This window comes from Giraffa tippelskirchi, chromosome X (assembly GCF_054371585.1).
Source record: "Giraffa tippelskirchi isolate mGirTip1 chromosome X, T2T-mGirTip1v1.2.pri, whole genome shotgun sequence".
Taxonomy (NCBI): domain Eukaryota; kingdom Metazoa; phylum Chordata; class Mammalia; order Artiodactyla; family Giraffidae; genus Giraffa; species Giraffa tippelskirchi.
Window position 1 is genome coordinate 103,016,360 of NC_137289.1, and position 15,414 is coordinate 103,031,773.

Below are 15,414 nucleotides of genomic sequence, written 5' to 3' on the forward strand. Positions count from 1 at the left end.
CCTTGGGCAGTTATTCTACTCTTCTATTTTTTCAAGTTCATTCCTTCCTCTATAAAATGAGGATGGATAGTCATATCCGCTCCCAACAGGAATGAAGTGAGAATGAAAAGAGACCAGGGATAGAAAAGTGGTTCATAGAGTGGAAATTACATTAAAGTATCTTACAGTCATCCAATGATGCCGCAAAGAAAGATTAAATCATAGTGAAGTCTTCCTAAATTTTATTGGCACTGAAATAGAACATGGGTTAAGCATAAACCCCTCCAAAAACAAATTTAAAAAAACCCCAAAAGACACACAAAAAACCTGAATATAAAATCTAATTTTCTCCCCAGCTTCCCCCGGTGGGGAGGGGGATGGTGGTGGGGTGGTATACTACCTTTAAGGCAGCTGGATTGCCCCATAATTCCAGGTTTGAATTTAGCAAATATAGGGCACATCACCAAGAGAGTGTCAATATAATACACAGCAATGCACATAAGACTTCCCGAAGTCAAGCAGAACGCAAGGGGATGGAGGGATCAAAGCCATGGGCTCTGGGCTAGGGGCACTGCATAGAAGGACAGTAGGGCCCCTTTGGGGAATGAACTTTGAGAAGAAGGCAGGAAAAAAAGGGAACAATAAAACCAAATACCAAGTACTATAAAAAAGGATTGTATGACCTACAGTGACAGATGATATCATTAATACTGAAAGCTTCTTACATTAATTTTTCTGGCAAAATATGCTTCCTAGGTGTAGGGGTGGTAAAGGAAATGAGGCCAAAATGATCCTGTCCCAAGACTAGTATCTTCTAAGGGTGCATTAGCAAGAAATGCAGAAATCAATGTTGAGTTAGATGCTGCTAAAATATATAACACTGGGAGAAAGAAAAAGAGCACACATGAGACAGAGAGGAAGAGGATGCTGCTCCTGGGTTGAGAGAAAGAGGAGGGGGCGTGAAAGGGACCAGACCAGAACCCCTAACAGCTCTCTGGTTTACAGCTCCAAGGGATAGCACAGCTGGTGGCAAGATCTGGGTTAAAGGTTTATTACACAGAGGCAGGATCCAATCATCACCTTAGAGAGGGGTGATGGGAAGGGGCTGTTAGGCACCTGGTAGGGCTCAAGTAAACTGTAGGATCTGGGCCACGAGCTTCTCTCACTACACTTGGCTTCTTCCACACACTCACCAATTGAGCCAACTGACATCAAGATCCAGGATTCACCAAACCAAGGCCTTAATGACCCTGAAGCAGAAGTTGTGGCCCAACTAGCCCTGAAGGGAGAAGTGGTTTGGGACCCCTGGAGGTGAAAATACTGAAGCCCCATGTGAATATTTCCTCCCCTTGGTAAGAGTCCTAGATGTGGCTGGCTGGGTTTGGGAATAATCATCCCTACTGTTCTACCTGAGGGGATTTGTGGATTGGAGTGGGGAAGGGCAGGTCCCCAAAAGGGAAGAGGAACACAGAATAATAAGTAAGGGATATCTCTGCCCATAGAGCACACCTGAAGTAAGCCTAGGCCCCCATAAAACATAGAGGCATATTCTCTACCCAATCATGTCTGAACAGAAGTGCTAACAGCCTTCCAGGATGTTGGGGAAGCCTCCTGAAGGCATATTCTCCCCCATATCACCTTGAAGAGAAAAACAAGTGCCTAAACTCAGGGACAAGGCTTATTGGGACTGAGTTTGTAACAGGCCCAATCTGGGAGGTAGAGAGAAGAATGACTAAACATCTTTTTAGCCTCCAATCATTACAAAGCCTAAGTAACTCTAGAAGGAATGGACATTGGGAGGCCTAATCCTAGGGCAGTTGACATTCTAGAGCATGTAGCCAGGGCCCTGCCTTCATCTCTAAACCTGTGATGCTTCAATTCTGCAAATCACAAGACCATGAAGATGAAGGCTGTAGTGGGACAGGGGTGAGGGCCAGTTTTCAACCTACTCCACACTTGACTCCTGCAGAGCAGCATTAAATGTGAGGGTATTTCCCAAACCAAGTGGGAAGTGCCTCTGAGCTGAGAAAGTATTCTCTTCTAGCAAGCTAGATCACCAAGGACAGAGGAAAAAGAGGATCTCATTGGCACCACAGTGGCCATATCTCTGCCTAGGGAAGTGAGTAAGGATTGAGGGGCTAGGTTTGGTCCCATGGCTGCACTGAATGCTTGGCGTGACTCCAGGGCTGCTCTAGTTAATGGCTCCAGCACAGTGTGAGTTAGGCAAGAGTATAGGAGTGTGAGAGCAAGGAAGAAGGGAGGAGGGGTCCCTAGGGGCTAGGTGGCCTTTACATAGACTCAAACTCATCAATGCGCTGCTTAGTATTGCCCTGCCGGATCTGGCGCAGGGTCTTGTATTTGTCTCGACCCAGTCGCATGTTCTCAGCATGGATCATGTCATTAGCAGTCTTCTTGGACTCATCACGGGCATTGGCCAGCTCTGAAGAGAGGGCCTGTGAAGGTGCAAGGGGATAAAGGGTTAATGGCTTCCTCTAATTTTACCTCCCCTTATTAACCAAATGTATTTCCTTATTTATCCCCTCCCACCCTCTCCTTCACCTTTCTCTCTCCCCTCCCACTCCACTCCCGCCGCCCCCCGCCTTTATACACACAAACACATACACACATATTTTTTGAGAGCCATTTCCAGCCCTGTTAGAATTGCAGTGGGGCAAGAATAAAACAAAAGACACCAACTGAGTGGATCAATTGATGACAGATATTCTCTGCGAGTAGAGCAATACATCAAAGATTCAGGTAGGAATTGTGTCAACTAAATATTTTCTGAATATAAGAGGTAAATGGAATATGGATGGAGGACAGAGTGAAAAAAAAAAGAGGGGGAAGAGGTAGTTCAGAGTCTGATTTATAAGTGAGAGATCCCTCCATTAAAGCCCTCATTGAGAAATGCTCAAGCTCCCACACAGCACTGAGACAGGTTTTTCTCCTTTTCCCCTACCCCAATGATCTAGGGAAGGCCATGGCTACTAAGTCAATACACATGGTCTCCATGACCCCTTGGGTCTGCCTGGATACCTTCAGGTGCTTCTGCACACGCTCATTCTTTTCTGCCTCAGTGGTACGTTCCTCCTCACTGCGATCCTTGGCCATGGCATCAGCTCGCAGTTCAGCGCTGGCCTCTGCCCCATTCTCATCCTGCTCGTCCTGCTCATTTTCAGCAGGCTCTGCCACATGAGGCGTGCTCATGGCAGTCTTCAGCTCTGCACGGGTCTTCTCCAAGTCTTCTTGTACCATCTGAGCCTGTCCAGTAACAGAGGAAGAGAAGGGCTGGCAGCCAAACCAGGTTAACTTACAGCATCCCTACGTGTGCCTAGAATGGCCCAGAAGAAAGCAGGCACCAGGTAGTTCAAGTCACTTTGCCTGACTGATCCTGAGTTTCTTCAGCTGTATAATAGGAGTAATTGTACCAAATTCCCTGGGGGTATTGGAGAATTCTGGGAAGTATTTGAGAGAGCCTTGAGCTCCTCCCATGATACACACTGTCAAGGAATGATGGAAAAGTGAAGAAACCCAAACCTAAGGAATCCAAGAACTTATACATGATATCCCATCCCACACTGCTTAGTCCTGGGCACTATGTCTTACCTTCTGCTGCCATTCCACAGCCTCACTCTCCTTCTTTTGTCGGGCCATCTCCAGCTGGGAGATCCGAGCTGTCAGCTCTGCCATTTCCAAGGCCTATGGATCAATTGGAAACTTATGAGAAGTGGGCCTTCTGGTCCCCAGGGCCCAAGTGTCTTCAACCCCAGATCCTCTGAGAACTAACAGGGAACTTCCTGTTTCATTTGCATGCTGCTCTGGAGACTCTTTTTACCGCACCTCCTCCAGGAAGCCCAGAGGGAACACTCTCATTCTCAGATCTACTACAGCACCCTATTAACTCCCTGCCTAGACTAGACTATAGACTTGAAGGCAAACAACGTGTCACCTCTGGTTCTTCTTTATGTCACTCTCTCCCCTCTCTTCTCTCTCCCACTGCAGAGTTAGGGCCTCAGTAAAGCTTAGGAGATCACTGTGTCACTGCCTGAAGTGGCAGATCCTTTCCTGTAATCCTACAATGCTCAGGCCTCCACTAAGATCTTCTCAGGACAAGTACAGGAACAACACTCAAGTGTCACAGAGTGATATGACCAAGGGACTAAAGCTTATGCATACCCTAACATCTTAGACAAATCTCCCAGAGGACATTTTCCACTGAAAATTAGGTTTTAGTTTCCTGTACTCCCACTCCAAACAGTACAGAGTAAGAGCATATGTTAAGGAATTTGGGCCACAGGTTCTTAAATTCTGAGTTACAGAACCCTTGGAAATTGTGATGAAAGTACATATGCTCACCCTCCTCCCCTATAAATAATGTATAGACATACAACTTTACACATGATTTAGGGAGCAAACCTTAAAAGAGAAGCAGAAATGACTTCTCATTCTTAGTCACAATTGTGTGACCTATGCAAGTCTTTTCAACCTCTTTGAGCCCTAATTTCACTACCTGGGCATATTATCCCACATGGGTTAATCCCATAGGATTACTAGGAAGAGGAAACAAGAAAGTAAGGAAAAGTGAAAAGTTGCTGGTATAGTTTGTAACACACATAGCTAGTCAGTCAAGTGTGAATCCCTCTACTTCTTTCCTCCCTCTCTACTTTGTCAGGTCATCAGCTCAAGTCCCCACTTGCTAAGAAAAAGAATAAAAGTAAGGGTTAGGGAAGACTATTTGCAAAGTGACTTCTCATCTTGCTTCTGAAGGAACTATCTGCTGGAAGCCTGCAGAGAAGTACTCTGCTAAAAAGAGCCAGATGTGCAAACAGAGGTAGCTGTGAATAAGTAGGTAGAAAGAAGAGAAAATTCAGATCCCATAATCCCATCCCATTTTGTAGCTTTACCAATTGTTCCTGGGTCTTCTTCTGGTCCTGGGAGGCCTGCAACAGGGCCTCCTTGGCCTCTTCAGCTTCTTGACGCTCTTTGGCCAGTTTTTCAGCCTCACTCTGGGCACGCTTTCGCTCCTGTTCAAGTTCAAGAGCCCTGCGGGTCTGTTCTTCCAGTTCTGGGAAGAGAAGGAAGGGGAAAGGTGGTAAAGAGTGCAGAGATTAAAAAGGGACACCTAACTTCCTTCTTGGAAATGCTTCACCCCAGGTACAGATGGCAAAAAGCTCTAGGCCCTCTTCCTTTTGCCTCATCACTCCTCTATTCTTTTAGCCACATCTTGAATATATGTCCCGAGTCTGCAGCTCAGACAGAAGGGTTTCCAGCTCACAGAGTCAGTCAGACTGTGGGAAAATCCAGTCTCCAAGATGACTCCAAGCCTCACCTTGTTGAGCCTTCTTAGTCTGTTCCTCGATTTGCTTCAGCCTCTCCATCAGTTCCTCCTTTTCCCGTTCAATCTTCTCCTTCTCCTTTTCTGCCATCTCACGTTTTTTCTTTTCATTTTCCAGCAGAGCACTAGGAAAGGAGAAAGAAAGGATGGAACAATATAGCAAGGCCACATGGAAGCCTTGGGATCCCCAAGACCTTCTGGCCCTGATCCCTCAGTCCCCACCCATTTAACACACTCGGGGCTTGTGAGGCAAGATCACTCTCCCTTCTCCCTATACTCTTGTCTTCACATCGTAGCCCCACATGGGCTGGTATGCTCAGAGCCCTGCCACTTTGCGCCAGTATCAGGAGATCCAACCTGGACTCTCAACTCATCCACTACCCAGTGAGTAACCAGTGGGTGACCTTAGCTGCATCACTTCTTTGCTCTTGTTCTTAGTAATCCCATGTGTAAGATGGCCAAATAAGTCTTGCCCTGTCTACCTTATGGAGTTAGAGAGAGAAAAGTTTTGACTCTCTGCTGATACACTGTGCTTCAAGTCTGGTGATCCCTATGGCTAGGGCATTAGTTCTCTGCCCTGTGAAGTTAAGCTTTAGGCTCCTTTCTCTCAAAATTTGTTGTAATTCTAAAATAAGTATTGGCTTTTTCTTGCCCCAGCACCTCTTCCAGTAGTCCTTCTTTTCTCCCTTGGTTAGATGTATTTTCTCTCAAAATAGTTGGCCCTATCCTTCTCCATATCCCTCCACCCTGTTATTTTTCTCCATAGTACCTATCATGTCACAGACTATATAATATGCTTATTTGATTTGCCTGTCTCTTCCCACTAGAATGACAGCTTCACAGGAGCAGTGCAGAATTTTTTGTCTTTTTTTCTGCTGCTCAATAAATATATATTGAGTGAATGAATGACACAGCATTGTGCCCTGAATAATTATGCATATACTGTTTTCCCCCTTTCTTCTACTAGACTGTGAGGTCCTGGAGGGCAGGTTCCTGCCAGAACCAGTTCTGTAAACTGCCCCTCATACCATTTTTTTTTTCCAGAATAAATGTGAACCTTGGTGTTTAACCTCTCATACATGGAGTCATTTTCCAGCCTGCTAGATTAGAAGCTTCCTGAGGTTCCAAACTCTTTATGACAGAGTATCTATTAGAGCAGTGCTATCAAATCTTAACATGTACAGGAATCACCTGGGGTCTTATTTTTTTTAATAAATTACTGAGGTGATAATCATATTAATAATATAAAATTAATCATTTAAAGCAAATAATTCAGTGGCATTTAATACATGCACAATATTTCATCATGCCAAAGTAAAATCTCATACCTGGTGTTAAGAAGTTTCTCCACATCTCCCTTCCCTCCAGCCCCTGACAATCATCAATAGGTCATCTGTCTCAGTTGGTTTATCTATTCTGTATATTTCATATAAATGGAATAATACAATATAGGGCCTTTTGAGTCTGCTTTCTTTCACTTAGCATAATGTTTTAGAGATTCATCCACATTATAGTATGTATCAGTATTTTGTTCTTTTTAATGACTGAATAATATTTTGTTGGATAGCTGAACAATTTGTTTATCCATTCATTCAGTGATGGACATTTGGGCTGTTTTCACCTTTTGGCTACTGTGAATTTCACAGCTACGACATGTGTGTGCATATACATGTTTGACCATCTGTTTTCAACTCTTTTTTTCAGCGTATATCTAGGAGGGGAATTGTGGAGTTATACAGTAATTCTACATTTAAGTTTTTGAGGAACTGTCAATTGTTTTCTACAGCAGTTGAACCATTTTACATTCCCAACAGTGAAGAACATGAGTTTCAATCTCTCCACACCCTTGCCGACAGTTGTTATTTTCCGTTTTCATTTATTATATCCATATTAGCGAGTATGAAGTAATACCTCACTGAGGTTTCAATTTGCATTTCCCTAATAACTAAGGGTATTTTCATGCGCCTGCTGGCCATTTGCACATCTTCTTTGAAGAAATGGTTAACTAGGATCTTAAAATGCAGATTTTGAATCAGCACATTTGGGGTAGTTCTCAGATACTGCCTTCCTAAACAGTTTCAAAGTTGATGCTGATGCTGCTAAGCCTTGATGCACTTTGAGTAGCAAAGGGGCCACAGTGCAAAAGGGCTTTGGAAGGAAAAATCTGGTAGCTCTGTCTAATTCCACTCAAAAGATCCTATAGAGTCCAGGTTTAAATGTGCATGGAGCCTTTTGCTACTACCACTATACTGATCAGACAGCCCAGAGCAACCCAGAGTCCACCTAGAAGAGCAATGGCATGAGGGTCATAGATAATGGGGAACTATGAAATGCCCCTCTCTCCTATGAACCTCTGAAATCCTAGGGTTGTAAATGCCTGATTCCTGGGGATGAGGATGTCTGAGATTTAAAGGAAGGGGTGTCACCTCTGTACAGCTCCCTTTCCCCCAGTACCAGGATGACTTCATGTCCTGCCTTTAGCAGGCTTGGCACCTTTGAAAAGCTTCCTTGTCATAGCCCCAGCCCCCACTTCAGTTCCACACCACCTACCGTTCCATCTGCTTCTGGTGCTTCTCCTCCCGGGCCTGTGCCTTCATCTGCTGTACTTCAATGGTGTCGGGCTTGCGACGGCGCATGTATAGCTCATGGTTCCCCATGCATAGAGCCAAGATCCGTTTGTTAATCCGCAGCCGAGGAGCATAGAAAACAAAGTCCTGGTAGAAAACCAGTAGTCAGAAAGAGTATAGAAGGAAAGATGAAGGTGGGCTTCTGCCTTCTGAAAAGCTAAGTTAAAAAGCACTGAAACAATCATATTACAGATGGGAAGACCAATTATCAGAGTGGTGAAGTGATTTTCCCAGGGTCAGATGGCAAGTTAGTGGCAGACCCAGGTCTAGAACCCAGGCTTCTTGACTCCAAAACTAGTGCTCTTCCTACCAAGCCACAATTTCTTTCAACATTTGCTTATGAAAATCATCTTAAAATACCCTCAATCCAGTTGAAAGATAGAAACTGACTACATCTGCTAATTAAATATCCTGCTGGGTCTCAGGAATCTCTCTTAGAGGTACAATAATCTTTAGATAATACCCTGGTGAGTGTAGTATGAGTGGACTGGACTGGTTCTATATCTTCTAAAAGCATATCTTAGAGCCAGTCCCTTCAATCCTATTTGGAATAAGGCAGTGTATTTGTAAATACATACATGAATATGTAAGTCTCCTGAACATCAATTATCCCAGTTGTGGTGTTTTAAATAAGCCCTTGGTCTCAGCTGGCTTTGTTACTTACCTTTTTCTGATGAAAGCTGAGCACAGCAGCAGTTAAAAAACACACACACACAAGAAAATCCAGTGAGCTGGAGTTTGTTACTACAAATACCACTGGACCAAGGTCACCAGCTGATGGGCTAACCACCAGCTCTTCTGCCACTGAACCCAAACTGCTACCATCTCATATAGCTTGGGGTGCAGTAAAAGGAGCACAAGCTCTAGAGGTCAAACAACCTAGGTATAAATCCCAGCTCTACCATTTTAGCTGTGGGATCTTGGGCAAATCACTCCATCCCTCTGAAACTCAATTTCATCACTTATAAAATAGGAATGCCATTACCTACCTGACAATATCATTGAGGGTTTAAGGAGACAATATGCATAAAGTTCTTGGCAGGGAAAGTTCAGAGACCTCAAAGCTAGAAGAAGGTTGAGACCTCATGAGAAGGGTCTGGTTCAGCATGGCCACTGGCCTTTGCTGGACATGAGGAACATCAAAAGAGGAGACTCTCATCACAATTTTCTATCGTATTCCCAATCCCCAGTTTTTCAGTCTTGTCAGCCACAGGCAACTACAGGTGACAGGTGTGGTAATCACGTTAGAGGAATGACTGAACTCAAAGCATTCTTTTGTATTTGGATTGCTCTGGAGACAAGTCTTAAGAGGACAGCAGCAAAGTTATAACAAAAAGAACAACATTTGGATCTGGACTTCTCCTGCCTCTCTCCTTTCTCCACAATTAGAGATAAATCAAGTACATGAACAATTTCTACTTTTTAAGCCTAGAAGCTTTAAAAGATAAGATGTACTCTGTTTCTATCCCAGAGCCTTGGGGAAGTAAAAGACAATGGCTAACAGGCAGAACTTAGACTGCCTGGGGTTCTCCCTAATCCATGCTTCTCCTGAGACACAGTTAGCAGGGTAGCACCAGTTACAGGATGCCTCCTGACCATTTATTGGCATCAACATCCTTTTTCATTGCCAATCACCTTTGGTGCCTCCTATTCCCATCAACATACACAAAAATCCAGAGAAAGGAGAGAAATATCAATGACATGATTGCTTCTAGCATTATGTAGGCCTTGGCCAGTGTGACCATTACCTAGGCCTTGGCCAGTGGGAGGAGTCACTTACCGGGGCTTTTTTGTCAATGGGCTTGATGACAAATTTCTTGTCATTGAAAGAGATGTTCCTGATTTCACTCCAGGGGAAGCCTATCTTAGGAGTCAGCCTGTAAAAATGGATACCAAGAGCATTAGGACAAACGCAAGGCAAGAAGGACATACAGGGTTAGTGCCTTGCCCTCCCCACCACCAACTTCTCCCTTAAGGAGACAGATTCATTGCCAGCTCAGCCAGTATCATCACATGCCACCAGGTCAGCTGCCAGCACTGAGAGTTCACAAAGGACTTTCTGATACTATAATAAACATATCCCTTGTCCCAACAACTAAGGTTTGCTTTGTTTTTTGTTGAGGCATGGACCTTGTAACAATCTCTCAAAGAATCGCCATCCTTACTTCACTGGATCTCTTCTACTCAAGGTTGTAAAATCTGAGAGGACAGTAAATAATGAGTTCCAAGACTCAGAAGTTACACAAAACAATAATATACTGATCTTTATACTCATCAAGAGGAAACCAAGGGAAAAAAAATAAGCTAGTGAGATAAGGCTGTAGCAAGAGGGATTATAGGTCAAAAAGTATTGAATCATCATATGAAGTGAGATTAATTACAAATCCTAACAAGGTGGGTTTTAAACCAGTGCTATCCAACAGAAATATAAATTATCACACATGCAATTTAAAATTTTCTAGTAGCCACATGTAAGTAAAATAAACAGGGTAGAATTAACTATAACAACAGTTCACTTAACCCAGTATATGCAAAATACTATCATGTATTTTGGACATGTAAATGTTCATGAACATGTAAATGAATATTTAAAATACATTAATGAGACATTTTATATTGTTTTTCACACTAAGTCTTCAGTGTAGTTTATACTTATAGCACATCTCAATTTAGACCAGCCACATTTCAAGTGCTCAACAGCTACATGTGGCCAGAAGCTACCACAGTGGACAGTGAAAGTCTACTCAATGCAAGATTTAGAGGCCTGAGGGAGGTTGTGTGATCATCTGGGCTGGTCTAATCTAGGTAGAAAAAAGAATGATACAGGTGGGACCCAGGAAGTATAATCATACTTTGTTAAGTCCTAGGTGTCAAAGTAGCCCAAAAAAGTAAGCAAGCTGAGCAATATCGTATGATATCTTTTAGATGTGGAATCTAAAAAGAAATGATACAAATGAACTTACTTACGAAACAGAAACAGATTCACAGACTTAGAAAATGAACTTATGGTTCTTAGAGGGGAAGGACAGGGGGGAGGGATAGTTAGGGAGTTTGGCATGGACATATACACACTGCTATGTTTGAAATGGATAACCAACAAAGACCTACTGTATAGAACATGGAACTCTGCTCAATGTTATGTGGCATCCTGGATGGGAAAGGAGTTTGGGGGAGAATAAATACATGTATATATATGGCTGAGTCCCTTTACTGCTCACCTGAAAGTATCACAACATTGTTTATTAATTGGTTATACCCTAATACAAAATAAAAAGTTCAAAAGTGAACTCTGAACTATACCTGTCATTCTGCTCATAGATGTTGAGACCCAGGGCATCCACCCCCAGCCATAGCTCTGAGCCTTTCTTGTTCTTGATGCTGAAGTAGTTCACACCATACATCTCCAGATCCTGGGCAATCTTCAGATATTCCAGGACAGCATCCTCCCTAAACAACAGAGCGGAGGTCAGTGCCAGGGGGTGGAAGGGGCAAGTAATAAAGGGGAGGGAGCCTATGAATCAGACCCAGGGAGACAGAAAGCCTACTTGCTCTCCACTTCTGACAAGAATCTTGCCATAAGGGGTTGGAAAGAGGATGGAAGGTGAGCAGATGATGGTTAACACAGCAAAACATGACTTTTGCCAAAACATGCTCACAGGAGCCTAAGGTCTGAGATTCCCAAGGGGAATAAAGGTGGGCTGACTCTTGCTGACCTTTGGCATATTAGCTATCACAGAAGCCTCTTACACAGGCACATTATTAGCAGAGTCCAAACGAGATGGTGATGATAAAATGAAAAGATTCGTTCTTCAATTAGACATCTCCCAAATGGTATGCCATGTTCATAAAGATTCTTCCTCATTTCATTCTTGGAGAGGGGCCCTGGTGACTCAGAAACTCCCTAGGGGAGGGAATCTCAGGATCGCCTGATCTGGGCTATCAGCTCCCATCATCCACAAAAAGCACAATTTTATAATGCCGCTGATTTGCCTTCCATTTCTAATTTCTTCTTGTAAACTGCATTTCTGTCTCTCTCCAACATCCTCCAGTGTTCCTAGCCTCGGCCTCTTCTTCCCTGCTGAACCAACTCTTATTCTCCTTGCAAGGGCATAGTTCCTAGGGTAGGCTTACCTGAGCATGCCCCGGTGCTCCTCATGCCACACCTGGATCCTTTCCTCCCACTGGTCCTTGTTAAGCTTGTGCTGCTCCAGGACCCTAGAAAGACGATGTGGGGTCAGTTACACCAGAAGCAGACTGAAATTACAGCAGGAGGTATTAACTAGACACAGGGAACTGCCTGAGGGGTATGAGACATACAGAATGGGTGACCAAGAAAGACAATGGGAACACCTTCCTTTGTACCTTTAACCAGAAAATCCAATAATGTGCTGTGGTCACCAAGCAAAGCAGTAACATATTAACAGTCTGTGCTGATTTGTGGGACTAAGAGGAGGGATGGGCCTCGTGGAGGCATGCATGCTCTCTCCTAGATCTCTGTGGGGCCAATAGTTTGCATTTGTGAGACTACTGCTCAGGGATAAGATTACATAGCCTGTGGCTATGGAAGAGAGAACTGAGTCCAAATGGTTTAGGGGAAAACTAACAGGTTCAACTGTTATTATCTGTAAAATGGGCCCAGTTGTAATTATATCATTACAATAACTCCCAGATCTACTAGATCATAAACAGGGCTTGCTTTAAATATGCTGTTTCAGACATTATAGCAGTGACTGACTCATGTAGAGTTCCAGGGCACAACCACTATCCCTAATACCTTCAGGTGAGTTGTACATTTGCCATAGCTCCACTGGGAATGAGGTTACTGGAATGAAGCATAATTTTCCTTTCAATTTAAAAGCCTATATAAAATAGTGACTGTATGCAGTAGGGTTTTAAAAAAATCAAGAGACTAGGGTTCCAGGTTGCTGCAAATGAGCTGTGGGAGATTCAGCAGGTCAGAGTGAGTACCTCTGCATCTCTATTTCCTTAGCCAGGAAATAAGGATTATGCCTGCCTTATTCATTCTGTGTGTTGTTGTGATGCTAAAATAAAAATAATCAGAGTTTGAGAATGTTCAGTTTTGAAGCTTACAAATGGAGAAATCTCTGTACACTGGGTATCAATATTAAAAGACTGTTTTGAGCTCCCCATGTCCCTGGTTTAAGTATTTCTCACTCCAATGAACCTCTGATATAAGAGGTCTAAATCAGTGAAAAGGATCAAGAGAATGGAACTGGGGCAAGGAGAAGCAATCCATTTCTGGTTCTCAGTATAAGCACCTGTTTCCAGGGTAATGAAGTCTTGTAATAGGCAAACAGAGGAGGGGAAAAAGTGTTTTATTTTGAGAACCAGAGAAATAAGAACAGTATGGTGCCATATGCAAGTGTGTCTGTCTGAGCATCATAACATGGTCTTCAGACAGATCCTAGTGGAGAGGGACAGATCTGGCAACTCCTATATAACAGGAATCAATCAGCTTTGGGCCAGAGCTCACTCTGACCAGGGCAGATCGCCAGGACACCACCTCACCTCTGTGGCAGCAGCTTGTCCCCAGCCAAGTAGCCAGACTTGTGGACTTCCTTATTGAAGTCACCATACTTGGACTGGACAGCATAGGAGGCCAGCAACACAGCAGTCTCAGGTGGGCAGTAAATATCATCATTGAGAATGCCCTCCTTCACTTGCAGGAAGAATAGTCGCTGTGTGATGTCCTGGATCAACTCTTCAGATACATCCTCAGGGTAGAATTTGGCCCGGAACTTGAAAAGCAGAGGGCTTTCCTTCCGCACATCCTGGGCAGTCACCTAGAAGCAGCAAGGGGTTATGCGGTCTCTAAAAATAGATTTTAGGGGTAGGGGAGTGACTGTAGGGTGAGGAGAAGACACTAGAAAGTCATCAATTTGGATAATCCCAAAGAGTTGGGTAACAATTCTGGTAATTCAGAAAAGAGACATATTACTTTCATTGGGGACCCAAGCCCACATCCATAATTGCCTCCTATTGGGAATTTCTTCTTAAAATAACCTAACACCTACTGATAGTCATAAGCTCTTAAGCCATCATCAGACAATATATCCAACTGCCCCTACATTCTGAGGGTAGGTTTAAGAAACTCTTCTTTTAAGACTCTCCCCCAACTCCACAAATCAACAAAGTAAAGACTAGGATGTATGACTGAGGTCTGGGAATTGACTAGACAACAGCACAAATCAGATTGTCTTTTGAAGCCTGAAACTGGCTACTAATGGCTCCACATTTTCCCAGCAAAAGTCTCCACTCTTTGGGAAAAGAAGACTCTGTCAGCAAAAGTTGGGGCACTCATCCCCTAGACACAATCGGGAAAATAAGCCATAGGACTGTATGGAGACCTCCAAGGACAAAGTCAGACAGTTTGAGGATGATGAGATGGAGAACTGCCATGTTCCTGCAGAGATGCTGCTGGGATGTGGGGAGTTTGAATGGACCTATACTTAAACCATCTCACTTGGGGTCCAATTGAGAAAATTAAGAAAGAAGGACACATCTTTATGGGGCGCAGGCATAAGTTGATAGGCAAGAAAATAGACAAGATTATGAGACTTTCAAGATTCTTTCCAATTCAATAGTCTGTGACTCTCTGTTTAACAAATTTCCTAAAGCCCTTGAGTTTGGAAAGGAAAGAAGGATACCAATTTCCTCTAGAAGAACTATTGATGGCTATGGTCCATAAGTGGGTCCCATCCTCCTTGGACACTGGCCATTTTCGCTGTTACAAATCCAAATGGAGACAGAGCAAGAGCTCTGCCCTTATTCTGATCTAGCGGTTGAGAGACCACCCAGTGAAAAATGGAGCCCTACATACCCTAGATTTGCCAGCTTGCACATTTTACACTCCTGAGCAAAGTCTAGTAGAAGAGTGAATTCCAAATGTGACAGTGGAGTAAGCAATTACCTTCTTATTGAGTTTCAGCCAAGTAGAGAAACCCTTAGTGTCCTGGTACTGCAGACCAAAAAACCAAACTTCCCTTAGGCCGATAGTTTTCACCACCTGAAAGGCAAAACACAAAACAGCCACTGATTGAATGCCTACCCTGTGCCAGGCACAGAGGAAGCAAATGTGGAGCCCATGTGGCCCCTGACCTTAAAGGATATAAGGCACTCAGGTCTGGAAATAAAATACACTTGGGCAGCAGCTAAGAAATAAGGTCAACATCTCTTTGCACCAAATACTTCTGTTGAGGTAGGGACTAGATCAACTATAATCACTACCACACACCAATAACTTGATATCCATTATCTCCTTGAATTTTCACAGTAGCCCTATGATATAATTACAACTAGGCCCATTTTACATATAATAAAAGTAAGGTTCAGTTAGTGAGTAGCAGAGTCAGGACTGTTTAACTCCAAACCCATTCAAATTCAGTGCTTTCTGCCACCACCATCCCACTCAATTATGCTATGCAGCTCCATACTCCCAGGATAGAGTAAAGG

The 15,414-nt window shown here is 43.6% G+C and overlaps 1 protein-coding gene across 2 annotated transcripts in view; it reads right to left on the bottom strand.

Moving 5' to 3' along the window:
* Window positions 1–204: 204 nt before the first annotated feature.
* Window positions 205–15,414, bottom strand: part of MSN (moesin) — a 70,400-nt gene continuing 55,190 nt past the window's right edge. The window contains exons 3-13 of one of the 2 annotated variants that reach the window (XM_081565543.1): window positions 14,873–14,968; window positions 13,471–13,745; window positions 12,073–12,156; window positions 11,242–11,388; window positions 9,722–9,818; window positions 7,865–8,028; window positions 5,309–5,439; window positions 4,884–5,044; window positions 3,586–3,678; window positions 3,016–3,240; window positions 205–2,432 (exon numbers count right to left, since the gene is read on the bottom strand). In XM_081565543.1, coding sequence (XP_081421669.1) covers window positions 2,268–2,432; window positions 3,016–3,240; window positions 3,586–3,678; window positions 4,884–5,044; window positions 5,309–5,439; window positions 7,865–8,028; window positions 9,722–9,818; window positions 11,242–11,388; window positions 12,073–12,156; window positions 13,471–13,745; window positions 14,873–14,968 — 1,638 coding nt within the window. In that variant the 3' untranslated portion in view covers window positions 205–2,267. The remainder of the gene's footprint in view (window positions 2,433–3,015; window positions 3,241–3,585; window positions 3,679–4,883; window positions 5,045–5,308; window positions 5,440–7,864; window positions 8,029–9,721; window positions 9,819–11,241; window positions 11,389–12,072; window positions 12,157–13,470; window positions 13,746–14,872; window positions 14,969–15,414) is intronic. The other variant, XM_081565544.1, reaches the window with a different exon arrangement.